The sequence below is a fragment of the Pyrus communis genome, chromosome 10 (assembly GCF_963583255.1).
Source record: "Pyrus communis chromosome 10, drPyrComm1.1, whole genome shotgun sequence".
Lineage (NCBI taxonomy): Eukaryota > Viridiplantae > Streptophyta > Magnoliopsida > Rosales > Rosaceae > Pyrus > Pyrus communis.
The window spans coordinates 24,966,998-24,986,582 of NC_084812.1; the positions used below are offsets into that span (position 1 = coordinate 24,966,998).

A 19,585-nucleotide genomic window follows, 5' to 3' on the forward strand; every position below is an offset into this window, starting at 1 on the left:
AAACCCTATAGCATTCATCATTGACAATAAAAAACTCCATTCTACACGATCATAAGCCTTCGTCATGTCTAACTTCATTGCCAACGAGACCTCCTCATCCTCATGTGGGTGATTAAGAGAATGCAACTACTCATGCACCACCAAAATATTATCCTGATCTGTCTCCCAGCCACAAATGCCGATTGGTTTTGACTAATGAGCTGCGGCATAGCGATCTTCATCCGGTTCGTCAGCAGTTTGGCAATCACTTTGTAAACCACATTACACAACGATATCGGTCTTAACTGGGTCATATTCCTCGGACTAGGTACTTTAGGAATTAGCACCAAATGAGTGTGATTCAATTTCCGTAAAAGCCTCCCAGATAACCAGAACGCTTGTGCGGTGATTCAATTTCCGTAAAAGCCTCCCAGAGAACCAGAACGCTTGTGCTTCGAATCTCTTGGTAAGAAGCTACAAAAGAAGCTTCAACGGATTCGCTGCCAAGCTCACTGACGGAGAAAGAGAAAGGCTTGCTAACATGAAGGGAGTTGTCTCTGTGTTTCCGCGCACAATTTACCGCCTTCAAGCAACAAGATCTTGGGACTTCATCGGACTCAACGAGACGATCAAACGAAACCCTACTGTCCAAAGTGATGTTGTTATTGGTGTGATAGACGGTGGAATCTGGCCTGAATCGGAGAGCTTTAAAGACGAAGGTTTTGGTCCAGCTTCCAAGAAGTGGAAAGGTGTTTGCAAAGGTGGCAATAATTTCACTTGCAACAACAATCTCACTGGAGCTCGGTCTTATATTGATTCTACGGCTAGAGATAAGATTGGTCATGGGACTCATACTGCTTCAACCGCAGCAGGTAACCCCGTAAAGGGTGTGAGCTTTTATGGACTAGGGCAAGGGACTGCAAGAGGAGGAGTTCCCTCTGCGAGAATTGCTGCATATAAAGTTTGCGGTTCTCAATGGTGCACTTCAGATGGGATCTTGGCTGCTTTTGATGACGCCATTGGCGACGGAGTTCAAATAATCACAATTTCAATTGAAGGCGACCATGGAGTGCCTTTTGAGAACGATCCTGTTGCAATCGGTGCTTTTCATGCAATGGAGAAAGGGATACTTACCTCAAACTCTGCAGGCAATAACGGTCCTGTAGAGACTTCTATAGCAAGTGTAGCACCATGGATTCTTACAGTTGCAGCAAGTAGCACGGATCGTCGGATAATTGACAAGGTTGTTCTTGGAAATGGAAGGACGCTTGTCGGAAGTTCAGTGAATGCTTTCAAATTAAATGGAGCAAGTATTCCTTTGATAGAAGGAAAAAATGTTTCAAGTCAATGCTGGGATTGTAACGTAGGCTGCCTGGACCCTAATTTTGTTAGGGGAAAGATTTTGGTATGTCTTCGTTCTGTTGCCAATATTGTGGCTCATGAAGCCGGTGAACCCGAACCCGATGCTGCTTTCATTGTCCCGCTACCTGCAGCAACTATTAGCAGAAAAGATTATGATGTGGTGCAATCCTACCTCAACTCCACAAACAAACCTCAAGCGAAGATACTAAAAAGTGAAGTCATAAACGATCTTGCTGCACCTACTGTTGCTTCCTTCTCTTCACGGGGGCCCAATAATATTTTACGTGATATTATCAAGCCGGACATAACTGCCCCGGGGTTGATATTTTGGCTGCATTTTCACCTGTTGCTTCTCTGACAGAAAGCTCTGAAGACCATAGGCATGTAAAATACAGTATACTATCTGGAACCTCCATGTCTTGCCCGCACGCTTGCTTCTCTGACAGATAGGTCGGAAGACCATAGGCATGTAAAATACAGTATACTATCAGGAACGTCCGTGTCTTGCCCGCAAGCTGCTGGTGTCGCTGCTTATATCAAGAAATTCCACCCCAACTGGTCTCCAGCAGCCATCAAATCATCTATCATGACTACGGCTGGGCCTGTGAATGGCACCAACAATTCCACCTCACCTGGTGTATTTTCATATGGTTCTGGGTATATCAATCGTCTAAAAGCTTTAAATCCGGGGCTTGTGTACGAAACTTCTAAGGATGATTACATTAAGTTGCTCTGCTCGATCTTGCATGAGGACAGTGTCCGACTTATATCAGGAGATGAACACCCTTGCTCTGCAACTGGCAACAAATTGGCCAAGGATCTCAACTACCCTTCAATGGCTGGTAACGTTGTAGCGGGGACTTCTTCGTTTTGGATTACGTTTCAAAAAACAATTACAAATGTTGGCCTTGTGAACTCCACATACAAGGCAAAGATCATCTCAAAGCCGGGAGTTAACATCAAGGTGGTGCCTCAAGTTCTTTCCTTCAAGTCCTTGAATGAGGAAAAGACCTTCAACGTGACAGTTCCCGGAAGAGGTATACCATATGGATCACACATATCTGCATCGCTGGTGTGGACGGATGGTACTCACAGCGTTCGAAGTCCAATTCTTGTAAGCAGCCATTACGCTTGATCTGAATTTCATCCATGGGGCTTCGTTTTACAAATAAAAACATCTTTTCTGATTGTATTTCATCCGTTATACACTCTAGATTTTTAAGCGGTGTCTTTCTGAATTGCTGAGATTTCTCTACTCTATCTTGATGGTTGTTTGAAGAGAAACTAACGTCTAAGCCAAGGTAGTGTGCTCGCCCTTGCACACAAGTTCGTATCCCTCTTTACTTGGATCAAAACATCGTCTTGTCAAAATAAAAAGTATTGCCTATATATTATTTCCAACATTCGTTTGCTCTCTGGTTTCCCAGGAGCTGGAGGGTTTAATTTGTAGAAGTCTTTAGGAAAATTAAGAGGGGTAAAGGAAATATGTTAGGTGAGGGGATAGTTCTGTGCCTACAAGTAGGAATGTGCTTAGATTAGCAACAAAGTTTCATCATTTTGTTGGAGAATGATATCCAACATCAATTTTTACTTTCTACACACACCTCTTAATTGTGGGCCTCGATTCTCTTTTGATATGTTCAGTCTAATGCCTTGAAAAGAGAGACGGTGTGCAGAAATCCAAAGTAGTACGTCTCGTAACTTGAGTGCTTAGTTCTTAAGAGAAGATTACCAAATACCAGAGCAATGATAAAATCCCAAATCTTGATTTGCTAAATTTAAGTCAAGTAGATGTCGATTCATGAATTTCCAAATTTCCCAAACTGGACAATGTTTTAAAAAGTTCCCTCCAGAATAAAAAAGAACCAAAAAAAAAAATCAAATCCATCTGCGTACCATGAAGTGAAAACCTAACTAAAATTTTTATCCACAGATTAGAAAGCAAAAAACTACCGCAACATACAACCAAGACTCGCTTGACAGAGCTATCGATATAATGACTTCTACAGTATAACATACATCCATCTCTCGTGGTGAGTTGCAAACCTCGGCATCATAAAGGTCACGTAATTTCATTTCCTTCTAACTTTCTAGGCCAATGCGGGCTATTGATTAAGAGGCACACATTCAAGCTCGATCTCCAGTATACCCCTCTCAACATTCTGCAGCCTGAGAGTGATCTGCTGTCTCACTCTCCCGTCTACTAGGTTGATGACACCATCTTTTACGAGTGTATTTTCTTTGCTGGCTACCCACTTTCCAAGCTGCATCGGCTCATTGATTGAGGACTTCTCATAGGCTATGGCAGCACTCACCAAAGGTTGAATGTCAATCTCAGCCTCACCCATAAAATCATCAGCTTTGAACGTATCTTTGTCATATACCAGCTGAATGTAACGATAGAAACATTACTAGAAAACTTTGTCAAAGACAGAGATGTAAAGCACATAAACATCTTCATCAAACTAAGGGAATGCTTGTATATGACTATAGATTACGCCCATATAACAATGATAAATCAAGTAAAAAACAAAAGCAGAGAATCATTATCAGTTTCTTACGGTAGGCTATGAGTTTTACGCACTTTCCTGTAATTTAGAGGAAATTGCATGAACTGGGGGATTCAATCAACCGTCCCAAACTAAAGGGTAAAAGAGTTTCAAATATTTATTAACCGCTTCCTTTGACATTAGTGCTCAATAAACGATTAATTTCTGTACGCACACTGTAGGAGAACAAATCCACTGGATTTCTTCACTCATTTTCAGTTTATCAACTGTAATACCAGAAAATGTTATCCTGTTAAAAACTTCAAAAATCTGAGCAACTAATGACCTACGTTATTAACATAGGCCAAATAGTCCTGTTGATGCACAAAATTGCGTCTGCATAACTTACTGCTTAAAACACAAACAAAAATATAAAACAGGTCACTGCACAATGAAGAGAGCACATCTTTAGCATCCATACGTAATTAACCATCTTGCATTAAATAGCAATCTCAACACGACACACATGAAATTGCAGATATTATAATACGCAGTTTGAATTTCAATGTAACACACAGTGCATTGCGGACTTGATGTCATAGTATTTTCACAGGAACCGAGTAAAACTTACCACTTTTAGAGGAGGTATGTGATCAGGAATTGACAGCATCAGGCTCTCATTCCATACTGGATTAAGGTTGTTCTTTATGACACGCGTCTTCACCGACTGCAACAAATATATAGGGAAAACTGCATTTTAAGTTTATTGACTATGTTGAATTCATTTCATAAATAATAGCTTAAGTAGCAGAAACTTACTTGGTGACCCAATGCAAGGATGACGTAAGGGTCACTTGTCACCATATCCCGTACAACTAGGTTGGTTCCTCTAACCACATTCACCTTAATTAGTCCAACAAATTCAACCATACCTGCCTATAACGTACACATTAAGCAGTGAGATTCTACCCATACCAACAAAAATTTCAAATTTATTCAACCAACTTTATTTTATCCTTTGTGGTTGTCATGAATTAAAACTATGGCACAACTATTTCTGGTTCGCATTTCAAAAAGAAATTTTTTTTTTTTTTTTTTTTTTTTTTTTTTTTTCAAATAATGAAAACATAGGCATGGTAATGTAGAATAGACCCTCGCTCCAAAGGGACTAAGGGTATAAAAACAATTCAGAAATAACAAGATAAAACAACACAGTAAACAAACAGAAAGGCCATTACCATCGGCATTGAGTAGCCCTTCTTTGCGGTCTTATGTTCAGAGTCTTTTCTTCCCCAGCTGTTACGAAATGCCTGACCAATACGGTGTTTCGTTGGTTGTTTCTCATACTGTTTCTTATCTTGGGTAGAACTAACAGTTGAATTGCTTGATTTCTTATTAGGTGGGAAAGGACATGACATCTGTTCATCAGAGTTCAAGAAGTCTAGCAGCTCATATTTTCTCCTGCATATTCAAGAAGTAAATCTCAGATTTAGAATCGTATAGGTTTGAAAACAAAGTAATGAAAAAAAATCTGTACTTGAACTACCTAATAAAATAAAAGCGCTCCTCTATAGAAGAATCTGGTTTTGGTTTGCTGACATTTTCCGGCAAGTGAGCCTCATACTTCTTGTTTACAGTAGTATTTCCTCCCATACTTGCCAAGATCTCAACTTCATCATCTGTCCATTCATCTAGCTTCACTGATACAACCTATCATATGTCCAGATCAGATTAGAATATCCAAATTCCAATACTCAAACTTCTGTGTCATACAATTTTTGGGTAAATCCTGAACAAGGTTGCATAATCCACACCTTCGAAATGTGCACTCCAAGGCTTCTATGTACACCAGAACACTTTATACAAATAAATACTCCGAAGGTTAAAGATCTGATATGAATGAATTGGTACAGTCAAAATACAATGTAAGCAACAAAAACAGTCATAACTTACGTAAATCTAAGAAGAGGTGGTTGATGCAAAAATTCTAAATATGAAGTTATTTCATTTACTAGTCATCAATATCATGTTGAAAAACATCAAATAATTGTGCGCATGGTCAGTATTATGTACCCCTGAAAACCTACAGTTTCTTGTTGTAACAGCGAACTCATAAGTTGTGAAAAACTCATAGTCAAATTATTAAGCAAAAGATAATCAATATTACCAACAATTGTAAGATCAATCGTCAAATTCACAACTACTACTCATTAAGCATCATTCTCTAAAAATGTGTCATTACTCATTACTCATCACAAATTTTGCTTCAATCCACCTATGTGCAGGACCCACTCTCAAACTGTCAATATGTATGAAATTTGCACCGTCCACATTGTGATAAATAATTAACTCAAAATTGAGCTAAATAGGATGAAAAGAAGATTGTAAAGATATTAACATAATTAACGGTGAACAGAAAAAAGACAAGGTAAGATAATAAAACAAGTTCTATTAGGTTGGAATAACTTCATATAACTTTCGCTTCAGTTTTATTAAAATTGGAGAAGGATTGATGTCAAAACTTTCTCTTCATGAAAATATGATACTCACACCCATTTTGGATCTAGAGCTTCACAATCTGCACAGGACCTGTTGGCAGATTGATGCAACAAAATCTCCAGCCTTTCTTGTGGACCTGTTCATTGAACTATAGAAGTTACAAAATATAGGATGTGCTCTTATTAGAATATCACAGGGAGACCACAACAAACAAAGGAAAAACACCCGGAAAATAATGCTTATATCAGACAGACTAGAGAGCTTGGTAATGCAGAACTCATTTTTTGGGATTTAATTCAATTGGTACATGATTTTTAGATACTTATAATCCCACCCTGGGTTCTCTGGACGTATCCCCCACATTCCCACTAACACTTTTTACATCGTAAACCTTCTATTTGAACTTCATGTTGACACTTTCATTTGACCAATCTCCATGAAGGTAAACTAGAGGCAAGGCAACAAGATCAAGTGGAGGTATTAGATCTTCCATGAGCTATCTATATACTATATCTATATGTCATTTTTTTCAATTATACTGATCCACGGGAAAGATTTGACATGTTTCTTGGAGCAACTCATGTTGTTTACTAAAAGCTGATATCATAAACTTTTGAGTATCATCTTCAAATGGATTGAGTGAATTGTGACACGCCGCTAATAGCTAACTACAGCATGTCAAGACGAGGAAAATATTGGCAAAGTCAGAACACAAACAGATTCCTAAACAAGTATTTGATGTAAAGAGTAAAAAGTACCAGATAATGTACGTCGATCACTAGGGCATCTCCAAACCGGTGTGTCTGAACATAAGAGATCATAGAGGCAAGAACCTGAGCCTACAAATGAAACATATTCTTTCATTAATGAACCCCGGTATAATTCATTTGTGCAACACAGTGCAATAAATTCATCAAGTTTTGTATCGTAGAAATGTTGATATCAACAACTGCTGACATTAAGAAAATCAAAACCATATATAAGCGTCAAGATGCTGAGGAATAGAAGCAAATTTTCCCAAATAAGATGTTGACCTTACCGAAACCAACTGTTTCATTCAAGAAAAATTATCGTAAAGTTACTTTTCTTTAACAATTACAGTTGAAATCACTCAAGTGATCATTAAAATTTATACACATAAATCCTCTTCAACCTTACACACATTCTCCTCTTTAGGAGCATGAATCATGTTAATCCCTTCCAACTAAATGAATTTACAGGACAAATCTTCTCAAATATTAAAAATCATTCCAAAAATAAAATTTGAGGACGAGCCTTGGCGCAATGCTCCTTGGTAACCGAAGGGTCACAAGTTCAAAGTAGTGGAAATGACCTCTTTGCAAAGCAAAGGTAAAGTTGCGTACAATAGACGTTCCCCAACCCTCACAAAGCGGGTAGCCTTGTTGGCTTAGGGTCGCTCCTTTATTCCAAAAATAAAATTTATACCTGAGACTTTGTTGGGAACAGAATTATCTTGCTGGGTAGACATCTCCATCCTCCAATGATTCAGACCCAAATCATGAAAAAGTGCTACCTTCTGAGGACACCCATTTAATCAATCAGCAGTTCCTCTGCATCCAATTCCACATTAAATTAACAAAATATCCATTTAATAAAAAACTAAAGGAAAAATTAAAACAGATAATGAAATAAATAATTCAAATTAGTTCTTACAGATTGAAATATAGGGCAGCAAAGGAACAGTAGAATATGTTTTAATCTGAAACAAAAAGGGGTTCTTCTCTTCTCAATTCCTTGCCTGCATCAAACACAGCCAAGTTAGACAAATTGGTAGATCATTAAAATACATATTTCATAAACAATCCACTAAACAAAATCTACCCAGACGGGTTCTCACAGATTGAGAGAAATCCTTGACATTAAACAGTTGAAGCTCAAAATTTTGGCATATTGGAGGGAAAACACAGGAGAAATGGGGGAAGAAATGGTTGGGGGGGGGGGGGGGGGGGGGGGGGGTGGTGGTGGGGCGCCAAGAATGTGAAGAACAATAATTTTTTTGGTGGAATTTGGGAAGAAGCCAAAGCAGAGATTCAGGGTAAGAGGATAGAAACTATGATCCGCATGTCGTTATGTCAAATTTTTCTCAATCCTTCTATTTTCTCTCTTTAATTTTGTATAATAATAATAACTACATTTCAAAGATACAGGTTTTTGTTTTTGTTTTTGTTTTTTTTTTTTTTTTTTTTTTTTTTTTTATCTTGGTAAATCAGACGCACTTATTTTTTTTTTTCTGTGACAGAATGGACCCTCTATATAGTCCATGGAAAACAAATAAAATCAGAGTTTGGCGTATCTTCCACCAAAAAGAAATAAAATAAAAATAAATAGTCTCTTTGCTTTCAATAATAGCAAAAAGAAAATCAAGCGTTGTTCAAAAAAAAAAAAAAAAAAAAAAAAAAAAGTCTAGGGAATGAAGCATTTCGTGGTAGTTGGGTGGTTGATTATCCATTCAAGAAGCATTCAAACGTGTTTATGTTTAGTCCTACCAAAAACAAGATATGAAGTCTCATACCATAAATAAAGAAAAAATAAATAAATGAAACAACACGTCTAGGATAAAGACCAATTCACCTACTCCTTGAGATATTTTTTTAGTGTGCAGAGAATACGGTCCAGTAACACTAAATATAACAATACAAGTGGTTAATCAATTGTATTATTACACTTAGTATGCAAGACCATATTTACATTGGTGTGTCAAACCATGTTCCCCACATAATAAAAAATTTATCCTACTCTTGAGTCTCCTATGCTTCCAATGCATGTATAATCCTTCTCATTTTTTCATAGCAAAATAGATTAGAGAAGAAAGAAGAGAATAGAACGAAATAATCAAATTTAAGACCTCAAATACGAGAATAAATATTATCAACGGTATTAATAGCCTCTAACATTTCCCATAAGTCTATGAGAATCTTATACCAAATCAACCCATTACATAATTTTCAGACTTATTCTTATCCTTCCCGTGGTAAACTTTGTAACAAGCCCTACTGACCTCAATAAAGCCCGACTCTTGTCTTGCCAACCATTTCCACCAAGGCCATGCAAAATGGGCAAATCACCAAAATGAAAATGATAAAAAACACTTTTCTAGCCTTTTATACACCTATGTTTAATTATGTTTGTTTTTTGTTTTGATTTATTTAATTTAATGATCAAAATAAATAATTTGTATAAGAACTTAGAGCATGTTCACCCGTTGGTGGAAGATAAGGACAAAGGCAACAATGTTGCCCTCCAGCCCAAAACTCCCCCCCCCCCCCAGCAATCCAATAAAGCAAGGGCGAGTGATGGGCCAACCACTGCCCACCCCAAAAACCTGTGCTAACGTTAGCCATGACTCTTTTTTTTGTCAGCCACATGTAATACACAAGGGAGAGTGGGCCGAAAAAATTGCAGCAGAGGACCCTGCTGCAGCAGAGCACTGACTGCTTATCAACGGCTTGGACATGTAGCGAATGGAGGGTCGTTGGATTTCCAACAGCCAGATGATCTGGACCGTTAGATTTCTAACAGTGGATTTCTAACAGTAAAAAAAATAAAATATTACCAAAGTTAAAAAATTTTAAAAATTCAGAAAAAATAGAAAGAAAAAAAACTATAAATTTTTTTTATATTATTATTTTATAAATACCCAACCATCTTCTCCATATCCCTATCACAACTTTATATGCATTTTTACTACAATCTTCTATATTTGTTTTCCACTTTTCAAATTCTTTTCTTTTTTTTCCAAAAAACAGGTGAAAAGGCAATTTGATCGATCGCAGAAGATGTTGCTTTGCTTGAGGTTTGGGTGCTTGTTACTCATGACCCGATCACTGAAAATGAGATGAGGATGCAGCATATGCAGAAGAAGTCATGCACAATTTGTCGAGAAGATTCAAGGCACATCCTAGACTGAGTAATCTCTGACGAGTATGTACAAACATCTATATAAAGATTTGAAAGCTTGACAATATCTCATTCCAAAAGCGGAAGGAATTTATAAAAGTGGCAATAATCTAGCCAATATGATAATATTATTTTATTATTAATATATTAAAAATGTAATTAATATGTTATTATTTTGACCTTTGTTACGAGCACCTATCAACCGTGAAGATAAGCACGTATTCTGTGTGACTGCTCCGAAGTCATCCGAAGGCTTTATATGAAGTTTCATTCTAGTGTGTCCCCTATGAACCGATGTTCACGTAATTACGTTCCATCGCCTTATGTTGTTAATTTCCCTCAACTCAAATACCTTCGACAAGCAAACTTTGTTCACTACTGTTTTTAAAGTTTTACCCCCCTGCTTGACCCCACAACGTTTGCTAGATTGTCACCGTGGGTGAGAGTTGAACCTCAGAGGCTTGGGAGCAACTCTCACCCACAGTGCGCTTGGGAGCGAATCAAGGACCTGACCGCTAGACCACTAGAGGCCGTGTAAACAAGTTAGGGTTTCCGATAAATATCTTTAATTAAGAGCCTACAGTTTCTAAACAATCTAGTTTACAACGTGTAAACAAGTTAGGGTTTCCGATAAATATCTTTAATTAAGAGCCTACAGTTTCTAAACAATCTAGTTTACAACTAGACTATAGGAAAATGCTAAAGAGATCATTAATCGATTTCTAGTATGGAGTAGTCCAGAAAAAAATAAATACATCATAGTTTGGTTTTCGTAAAACCAAATGCATATTAAAGTGAAGTCTTCTACGAAACGTAAATTGATGAGGAACAGAAAATCGATTTTAGACAGAGGATATATAAGTACGAGGAAAGCTACGTAGACTAAATTTTTCAACCAAACGATTTGTTACTAATAAGAAATAAACACGTTAATCAACATTTGAATAATAATCCTATATGGATATAATACTGACCATATTTTCTGCCATGTTACTCTACAAGAAATCAAAAGCGTGATTAGCACCAAAAAATGCTTCCGATACCTCTTACGAGGACACCTGCACTTGAATTAGTATTCTACCCCACTTCTACTACCCATCCATATTCAACTCATAAGAATTCGTACAGCGATAACAACCAGATTAAACAAGTCACCCGGTCCAGACGCTCTAATTAGTGTTGGCATTAAGCTCGTGTCAAAGTCGAAAAGTGGGAAACATTATACGCAACCACAACCCCAGGACGGCAAAGAAAAACAAAAAGAACACCATCCGCAGATGATCATTTCAACGGATATGGGATTTTTTACATTAGTTGCCAGAACGACATTTGTTCTCAAAACAAAAAGCAATGCTGTTTCAAGCCTCGAACCCAAAGCATTACAAATATAAGAACAACCGCAAAACAAAGCAAACGGGCGGTAGAGGATCCTATGCAGACGAAGCAAGGAAATTTCTTCATTTGTTAGGAATATGAAGAATCAACACGTACACAAATAGGTGTAGCGGATATGAGAATACTTCGTTAAATGTATTGGCACACAAGAAAGGATAAGATTAAGAACGAGGATATCCGAGGTAAAGTAAGGAGTAGCCGAAATTGAAGGAAAAATGAGAGAAAATCGGTTACAGTTGTTTGAACATGTGAAACAAAGACCTACAGATGCGATTACGTGACAGAAGTTCAAGGCTGAAAAGGTAGAGGAAGACCTAGAAGGACTTTGGAAGAGACTCTTAAGAAAATACTTAGACTATTTGGATCTAACGGAAGACGTGACACAGTGACACAGAACCGAACGCAATGACGTTCTAGGATTCATATAGCTAACCCTGGGAAAAAGGCTTTATTGTTGTTGTTAGGAATATGAAGTTAGGGGTTGAATTAAGCCTACCAACCAAGAAAACATATGGCATTTTCGATTGAGACTGCCCGAAAAGCATTACCATTCATCATGATTCAAGTGAAAAGTAAGCATATATAGCAATGAAATTCAAGTAAAAGATCAATCTAAATAAACAAGAAGCGAGCATTGGTTGATGCTTATATTAGGTAGAAACTAGAAAGTAATTCATCAAGCCAAGAAAATCTCTAGGTTTCCATAAGACTAGATTAAACAAAATCGACGCCAATAGTCTAAAACGACATGTAACAATACCCGAAACGACAATTCATCAAAAGAAAAGCATGAGACCTAGGTGTTGGTAGCCCTGGTGTAGATCTGCTGGCTGGCGTGAGCAGAGACCATCCTGATCGAGCCTCTGGCCATCAACTCCCTGATGGCCCTCCTTGCCAGCGAGCCGTTGATCCTGAGACGGTCGGAGAGAATGGACGGTGTGATGAGCTTGTACTTGGGTGCCTCAGTGAGGAGCTTGTCGTAGGTTCCCTGGTCGAAGAGCACCATGTTGTTCACCTTCTCCTTCTGCTTTCCCTTGCTCCACTTCTTCTTCTTCTGCTTGCCTCCGCCGGACTTCGCCGGCTTCGACGACGGCGGCGGTGCCTTGTCCTTCTTCGGCGCCTGAAATATCAAAAACGGAAGATTGTCAGAGGCATTAACGCAAACGGATGGTGGGCAATCTGGAAGATGATTGGATACGGACGTACCATGGGATTGGATTACAGCGACGGGGAAGGAGAGGGGAGAGGAGAGAGGAGGGTTCGGATTCCAGCGGCTGGGGAAAAGGAAAGACTGAATGAGGAAGCGATGTGAGTGGGGATTTTATGACCTAGGGTTTCACTGGGTTGTATCCTGACGACGTCGTTTTGATGTGTGTTGTGGGCTGGTGAGGTCTCCTTGATTGAGTGACAACCCATTTCTGAAAAGTTCAACATGTTTAGGCCCAGAACTGTAACTTTTTATTTTATTTTATATAGAAATGTAATTGAGGAAACTGGATTGCAACTAATGGCTCGTTTGGATATCTTTTTGAAATAACTCAAAGTGCTTTAGAAAAACTGTTTTTGGGTTCCAAAAGCACTTAAAGTGCTTCCTGGAAGAAGCACATAATTGATGCTTCTTGCATAAAGCACTTTAAGTGATTTTTTAGGATTTACTTATATTTTTACTAAGGATTGGTTCTACAAACATTTTCACCAAAAGCACTTTCAGTCATTTTAAAAGCACATCCAAACGAGTTCTAATTTATTATCGCTCATGAAAACAATCAATCAATCTGTTGGTCTTGGCTAATAGCGACATGCGAAAACAACCAAGTCGTTTAGAAGAGTCTAAAAGCCTATTCAAGGGGCCAATGCACCTTTTAACTAACAACTGAGTTCACAATTCATGCAGAGAAAGTCGTGCGTGGTCCATCCAACACGCCCACTCCGGACGAGCAATTGGAGAACAACATACCGCGTTCCTGCCTCCCGGACGTGCCGTCCCGCTGTAGCTCGCTCCCTGTGCATACCGGGGGGGCCTTGCTACACCCCTAACAACAAGGTCGCCACAGCCTCCGCAGCGATGAATGACCAGTACCAGCTCAGCGGGAGGAAGAGTAGCGCTGCCATGCGCTGTTTTGGAGAAGAAGAAGAAGAAGATTTGAAGAAGAATCAAGCAAGTTGGAATGTTTACTGGAAGGCGAACGTTGCAGCACAAAAGTTCTTGTAAGATCGATCATGACAGTGTATTTCACAGACTAATTTCGTCGGACCTCTTCAGGAATCAGAAGCATCTTGGAGTCCTTGGGAACACTCATTCCCTTCCATACTTTTACTTTGCTTTGTTAAAGCTTCTTCTTGCATCAACTTTCCACATTCAGTTTGTTCGTTTACTCCCCTTTCCGTGTTTATGTTTTAATTCTCTTTGTGTTTATTCAATCGTTCTAGTCCAACAACGAGTGCAGTTGAATTCAATGAATAAAACTAAAGTGTGAAAATCACTACCCGAAAGAAATCACGACAGCCTTGGTGGTTTCATTCAGTAACCTCTTTATCTTGTAGAAGACCAAACGGTCCAAACATGCAACTTATCCAAGCTCTTGATCTGATACAGTACCAAACATACAATAGTAACAAGCACGATACACATCATACTGATTATATATTCACAAAAATACAGAGCGAACAGTTTCGCGGACGTTTTAGATTAAAATTCTCGGTTCTTTTTTCTCTCGGTTTTTTTTTTTTTCCCTCTGTTCTAGCAGTTAAAATGCTAGGTTTTTCTCTACATCAGAAGCACAATTAAGGACCTTAAAAAAGGCTAATGAGAGACTAGCATACTAAATCAGTAATTCCAGTTGTTTGATACATATATTATCCCATGACTGTAGACCTTGACCTACTCCACAATTAACAAGTTATTTTTCGTTAATCCCTCACCAACTGTAGGGAATTCTGGTGATAGCTTCCATTCCCCATCAACCAAGAACTTGATTTCGTACCTTCAAAAATAAACCTACGGGTCAGAGTGAAGAAAGGGAGGAAGAGGAGGAATAGTTGAGCGATCGGATACATACTTTCCAGGTCTCAGCATTAATGTTGTCGAGAATGTGGTGAAAGAACCAGTGTACTCCGGAGATAAATCCTCTCCTTGACTCCATCCATCAAAAGTGCCCATAACTTGCACACACTGTTATTAAGACAAAAATACTCCGTCATCATTTTCTTTGCAACAAAGTGAACCATATTATCGTATTCCAGAGTCGCTAATCATTACCACACTCCCTTACTAGAGGAAAAGGAATTACACAAGTATCTGGTTTTTAAGTACCTCAGCCATGCCACACCAGAATAGGGGAACCTCCTTGGATTGTGCAGCACCAACATCCTTTATTTGTTCCTTCAACTTTTCATGTACAGCTTCACACATATAACAGTACTTTTGTCAGAACATAAGGAAAGTTTACAAGCAAGGAAACATCAACATAACCGCATTACAATTCAAAGAACTTCAATATAAATTGGGAAATAACAATTTTGAAATTAAACAGGGGTCCCCACCCAAATATCTTGCCAATGTTTATCCCAATTCCAAATACCAAAGCTCAAAGATGAGAACATAAGGAATAACCCACGTACAGGATATCAGAAATAATCTCTCTCAACTCAAGAATCCCAGTCATTTGCACAAAAACCATGTTGACTCCAAAGGACGGATGCCCAGGAGTTTTATGTACTTGAGGTAATCACTGCCAACATTTACCATGTCCAACCTATTTCAATCCCCAAATGCCAAGAGCCAACCAATCTTCTTCCTTAGGTTTCCGCTCTGAATCACCAACTACTAAGTGGTCCTTTCTCCAGTTGTCACTCCTCACTCGAGTGGTCTTTGTTCCTACATTATGTTTCTTATTGCTCTTCACTAGATGATTGTAGCCCATATATGACTTATTTTGATTATTCAAATAAAGATTATCTGAAAACGGATTTAAATTTTGATTTGAAATGTATTTTTGGGAAAAATGGAAAATCAGAGAGATAAGAGAGAGGGAACTGGATATTGATTCACATTTCAAGGCACCTATCCATGCTAAGCTCAACTGTATTTTGTGGAGAAGATGCACCTTAGGAAACATCGTGCTATTGAAAGAGAAGAAAATATATACTTTATTATCTTTGTGCACAATCATTTGTGTTGTGTTGTATGATGCTTTTTAACAAACTTTCTCAGTAATCAGGAGAGAATAAAAAATTTAGCAGCAACAGGAATGAGAGTGAGTACGAGGAATAAATAAATAAATCCAGATCAGCAAGTTACCTTCTAAACGGGAAAGAAGGTGGGATTGAATGTATTTCCCATTAATCTTTCTTGAACCTTCAGGAATAACAGATTTAGTGTTTTCTTCTGCTAATTTCACCAAAGCCTGCCCATTAGAACAACTAAAGGAATGATGACATCACAAGTCTTCAACTTTATTGAATCAGGTGAACCGTAATGCATGATAACACCATGTTCAAATGGTGCTAGTAGGTATGTTATTAGTAACGTACTAACGTGGTTGTCGTAAAAGTTCAAGGTTTATGATATATAGATCCTATGGTTTGATGTTTGACATTCTTAATGTTTAACTTGTTTTAACAGAATTCAATCAAGATGGCTTTTGAAACCAAGCAACTATAAACATCTAACTAAACACATTTTGGCAGCGGATAAGACCCCAACAACATATCAAAATCGGGACTGGAATTATTTGCTCTTCCAAAGAGTGTTCGACCTACAACCATTTTTGTACTACTAAAAAGATTTGTAGAATGCTGAAGAGACCAAACATGAACAGAGTCTCTCCCTTGGAACTTAGATTACTCACATGTGATAAAAATCCTGATCAACAGAGACTTAATAAGTCATTAGTGGTGACATATGTTCATGCAAGACGTGCAGACAACCACCACTAGTAAAATACGTAACCTGAATTTCAAGTTCCAAGACAGCAAGTTCACGTTTGAAGTTAACCAACGCATCCTCCTTTATATGCAACTGTGTAAATAACAAATCAAAATCAGATGTCAAATCTATTACACATGATAGAACTATCTAGACTGACGGACTGAAGAGATGTATAATTCAAACGAGATAACCTTATACACATCCAAGATGTCTCCATTTAACAGCATCCATGAATTATAATCAATGCGTGTTAGTTTTCTCAATGAACTTAAGACAATAGCTCTCATGTGGATTAAATAATCCGAACCAAAAATCCAAGCAATATATTTTCTGACATTTTTCTCATAACTCAAATGATGAAAGTGGTGGGGCGTGGGCGCATCTTTATCTTCCAGTATATTCAGTTCAACTACCTTCAAGTTTAAAATAACATTGTGAATGCACGAACCTTTATATCATATGCGAAACATGCCAACAACCCTATTTTCAAACTAATGCTTCATCGCTCAGTTATGATTTATTTTCCTCCTGTTATATGGTTTTTATTTATTTAAATGGAGCATTTACTGATAGAAAGGAGTATCATTGAAAAGCTGGACTCAACAACGTATCAATCCAGTTTCCTGTTGTGTGATAGAATCTTTACTCTTCGGTTTAATTAACATGTATACTGCTGCTACAGTGCATTACTAAGTGCAAAACAATCCAGTCAAATCAATGAGGATATCAGCAAAGATGACAATAACATAAAACATGGCCACTCTCATAAAATGATGAAGAAGAACTTAAATGACATATTGAATTAGGTGTCAATTTATATAAAGGACATTGCTACAAGATACATACAAACCTGTCGTTTGAGGAACCGATTTTGTTGATTGGCTTCACTTAGTTTTTTGACGAGCTTTGTTCTTTCAGAATCAGCTAGCAGTGACTTCAACTGATATATAGTTTTAACATAAGTTAGTCTTGATATCTAATATATTTCTGGAAATACCAAACAAACCCATGCCCAAAGTTAAGTCCAAGACCTTACTTTTCCCCAACCTTCCCTCTAATACTATTAAAAATCCTTTTATACCTTTCCGTCCATAACACTCACGTGTGGGAAATTACCATATACTTTAGAACAATCAGAATAAAGGCAGATATTGGAGTTAACACGTTTTCAATCATGTGGTGGTATTTTCCAGAACAATATAACCATTTTTCCTTTAGAAGAAAGCTCTCTATTTTCATTTACTTTCACTGAGCGACTGAAGGATTTAAAGTATGAACCACAAGTAGCCAGGAATGCTAAACAACTAGAAAAGGAAATTCATAAATTTGGAATGCTGTCCAGGATTTGTGATTAAAAAAATCAATAGAATAAAAATAAAAACCCCATTGCAAATTTGCGATAGTAGATATCCAATGCAGATATTATCAGTAAACTATGCTACAAAAATAATTTCACTAATCAGTTGAACAAAAAATATGGGTTTGGACTTTGGACCATGAAAATTATAAATATGGAATTTAAGGGTGGTGACTTTTCCATTTACCGCCCAATTTACAATGTTAAACAAATTAGTGGCACGGGTTACCTCATTACTTCTTAAAGGTTGAGGAAGAGGCTCCTCCTGCGAATCTTCAGTTGCATTTTCATCATTTCCGCTATAGATTTCTGCACGTACTGATGATGATTCCTCCAAACCAGTGGGAATTGAACTTATTCTCCAGAAGACATGGTTCAAGGGATGCTTCCTAGTACAAACTTCAGAACCTATCAGCCTCTGATAGCCCAACTTGAGTTTCCAAGTAGTTGCACCATGTGGAAGTGGGTGGATATTTCTCCAATCCAATTTTCTCGAGCTTTTTCTTGATAAACACAGGACCTGTTTGTCAAGGCAACACCTGTCAAGACTATGATGATAAGAGAATGAAATTCATAAATGCTTAACGACACGATCAATGCCGTGAATTAATGGAGATTGGTTATTACTGTCAGCACTGTTAAGTAGATTGATAGTGCAAGAGCAGATCATGCAGAATCAATGTTTCCGATAAGCGTCAATCCAAATCATCTATAGGTAAAACAGTGTTTGTTTAGTGATTTTTCAACTAGTACAAGGAGGACCAACTGAATTTATCTATAAAAGTTGAGAATTCTTACCGCACGGTACCCATCTCCATGTTGATAGATTCCATCTGAAAAATCGTTAAAACAAATAAACGTGGTCACAATCTTGCTATAAGATTGGATAACTCCACAATTCTCTAAAATCCCACTTGTCTGTCAAAAGGAAGCAATTACCAATGATGGTAATTCATCCAAAGGTTCGTTTACTAATCAGTAATCGGAATGCGAAAATTCACATAAAAATTGTTTCTTTACATGAATTAAGAGAAACCCCATCAGATGAATAATGGAACTGAACTCACATTTCAACTCTGGAAAATTTACATATAAAAAAGAAAAGAAATTGAAAGGACTTACAGCAGAAAGATGGAGCGGAGAGTAGTAGCTCCGGTTGGCGCTCAGGTGGAGATGGTGGCGAGGGAGACGAGAGATGGTTGGAGTAGGAGGAGGAGCTATATCAATGGAGAAAGAGGGGTTAGAAACTTCTTCAATCTTGAGATGTGATCCGGTGTAGTGTGGACTGTGCAGTGCCGGATAACATAGATTGAAGAGACATTCTGCATCCAATAAGATGACGCCGCACTTGTTGTTGTATGTATGAGTGCGTTTTTTCTCGGAAATTCTCTTTGTGAGGGTTGGATGCTTCAAAAATATTTATTCATCGTATATTATGCAGTTAGTTTTTATCAAATATTGTTTATATTCAATTTTAAATAAAAAATTTATAATGATTTCTAACCGTAGAATATATAATGAATATATGCGATTGGAAGAACTTTAATTCTCACAAACCAGCGCAAGGTAATCATCACCCACTTCCAAATCATGTCACTTCTCTATTTTTTTTTTTTAATACATATGATATATATATATATATATATATTTGAAATA

At 37.7% G+C, this 19,585-nt stretch overlaps 3 protein-coding genes and 1 pseudogene across 4 annotated transcripts; 1 reads left to right on the forward strand and 3 right to left on the reverse strand.

Moving 5' to 3' along the window:
• The first annotated feature begins 195 nt into the window (after window positions 1-195).
• Window positions 196-2,476, forward strand: LOC137748060 (subtilisin-like protease SBT4.13; annotated as a pseudogene).
• A 642-nt stretch (window positions 2,477-3,118) lies between these two features.
• Window positions 3,119-8,286, reverse strand: LOC137748246 (probable ADP-ribosylation factor GTPase-activating protein AGD11). 2 transcript variants are annotated; one of them, XM_068488366.1, is made up of 11 exons: window positions 8,188-8,286; window positions 8,004-8,088; window positions 7,776-7,900; window positions 7,088-7,168; window positions 6,381-6,465; window positions 5,645-5,720; window positions 5,377-5,540; window positions 5,069-5,291; window positions 4,650-4,766; window positions 4,462-4,557; window positions 3,119-3,728 (listed from the first exon to the last, which is right to left on the reverse strand). In XM_068488366.1, exons 3-11 carry the CDS (start codon window positions 7,822-7,824, stop codon window positions 3,447-3,449), a joined length of 1,173 nt encoding a protein of 390 aa, XP_068344467.1. In that variant the 5' UTR covers window positions 7,825-7,900; window positions 8,004-8,088; window positions 8,188-8,286; the 3' UTR covers window positions 3,119-3,446. The 2 variants fall into 2 exon arrangements, with proteins under 2 accessions (XP_068344467.1, XP_068344468.1); XM_068488367.1 differs by having other exon boundaries at window positions 8,172-8,286.
• A 3,969-nt stretch (window positions 8,287-12,255) lies between these two features.
• On the reverse strand, window positions 12,256-12,929 carry LOC137747600 (small ribosomal subunit protein eS25y). The gene is made up of 2 exons (XM_068487736.1): window positions 12,849-12,929; window positions 12,256-12,762 (listed from the first exon to the last, which is right to left on the reverse strand). The coding sequence occupies exons 1-2, from the start codon at window positions 12,849-12,851 to the stop codon at window positions 12,439-12,441; spliced, it is 327 nt and encodes a 108-aa protein (XP_068343837.1). The 5' UTR covers window positions 12,852-12,929; the 3' UTR covers window positions 12,256-12,438.
• A 1,315-nt stretch (window positions 12,930-14,244) lies between these two features.
• On the reverse strand, window positions 14,245-18,747 carry LOC137748061 (protein PTST, chloroplastic-like). Its single transcript, XM_068488159.1, has 8 exons — window positions 18,728-18,747; window positions 18,159-18,468; window positions 17,423-17,512; window positions 16,594-16,662; window positions 15,943-16,048; window positions 14,956-15,044; window positions 14,702-14,814; window positions 14,245-14,626 (listed from the first exon to the last, which is right to left on the reverse strand). Exons 1-8 carry the CDS (start codon window positions 18,745-18,747, stop codon window positions 14,524-14,526), a joined length of 900 nt encoding a protein of 299 aa, XP_068344260.1. The 3' UTR covers window positions 14,245-14,523.
• Between the last annotated feature and the right edge of the window lie 838 nt (window positions 18,748-19,585).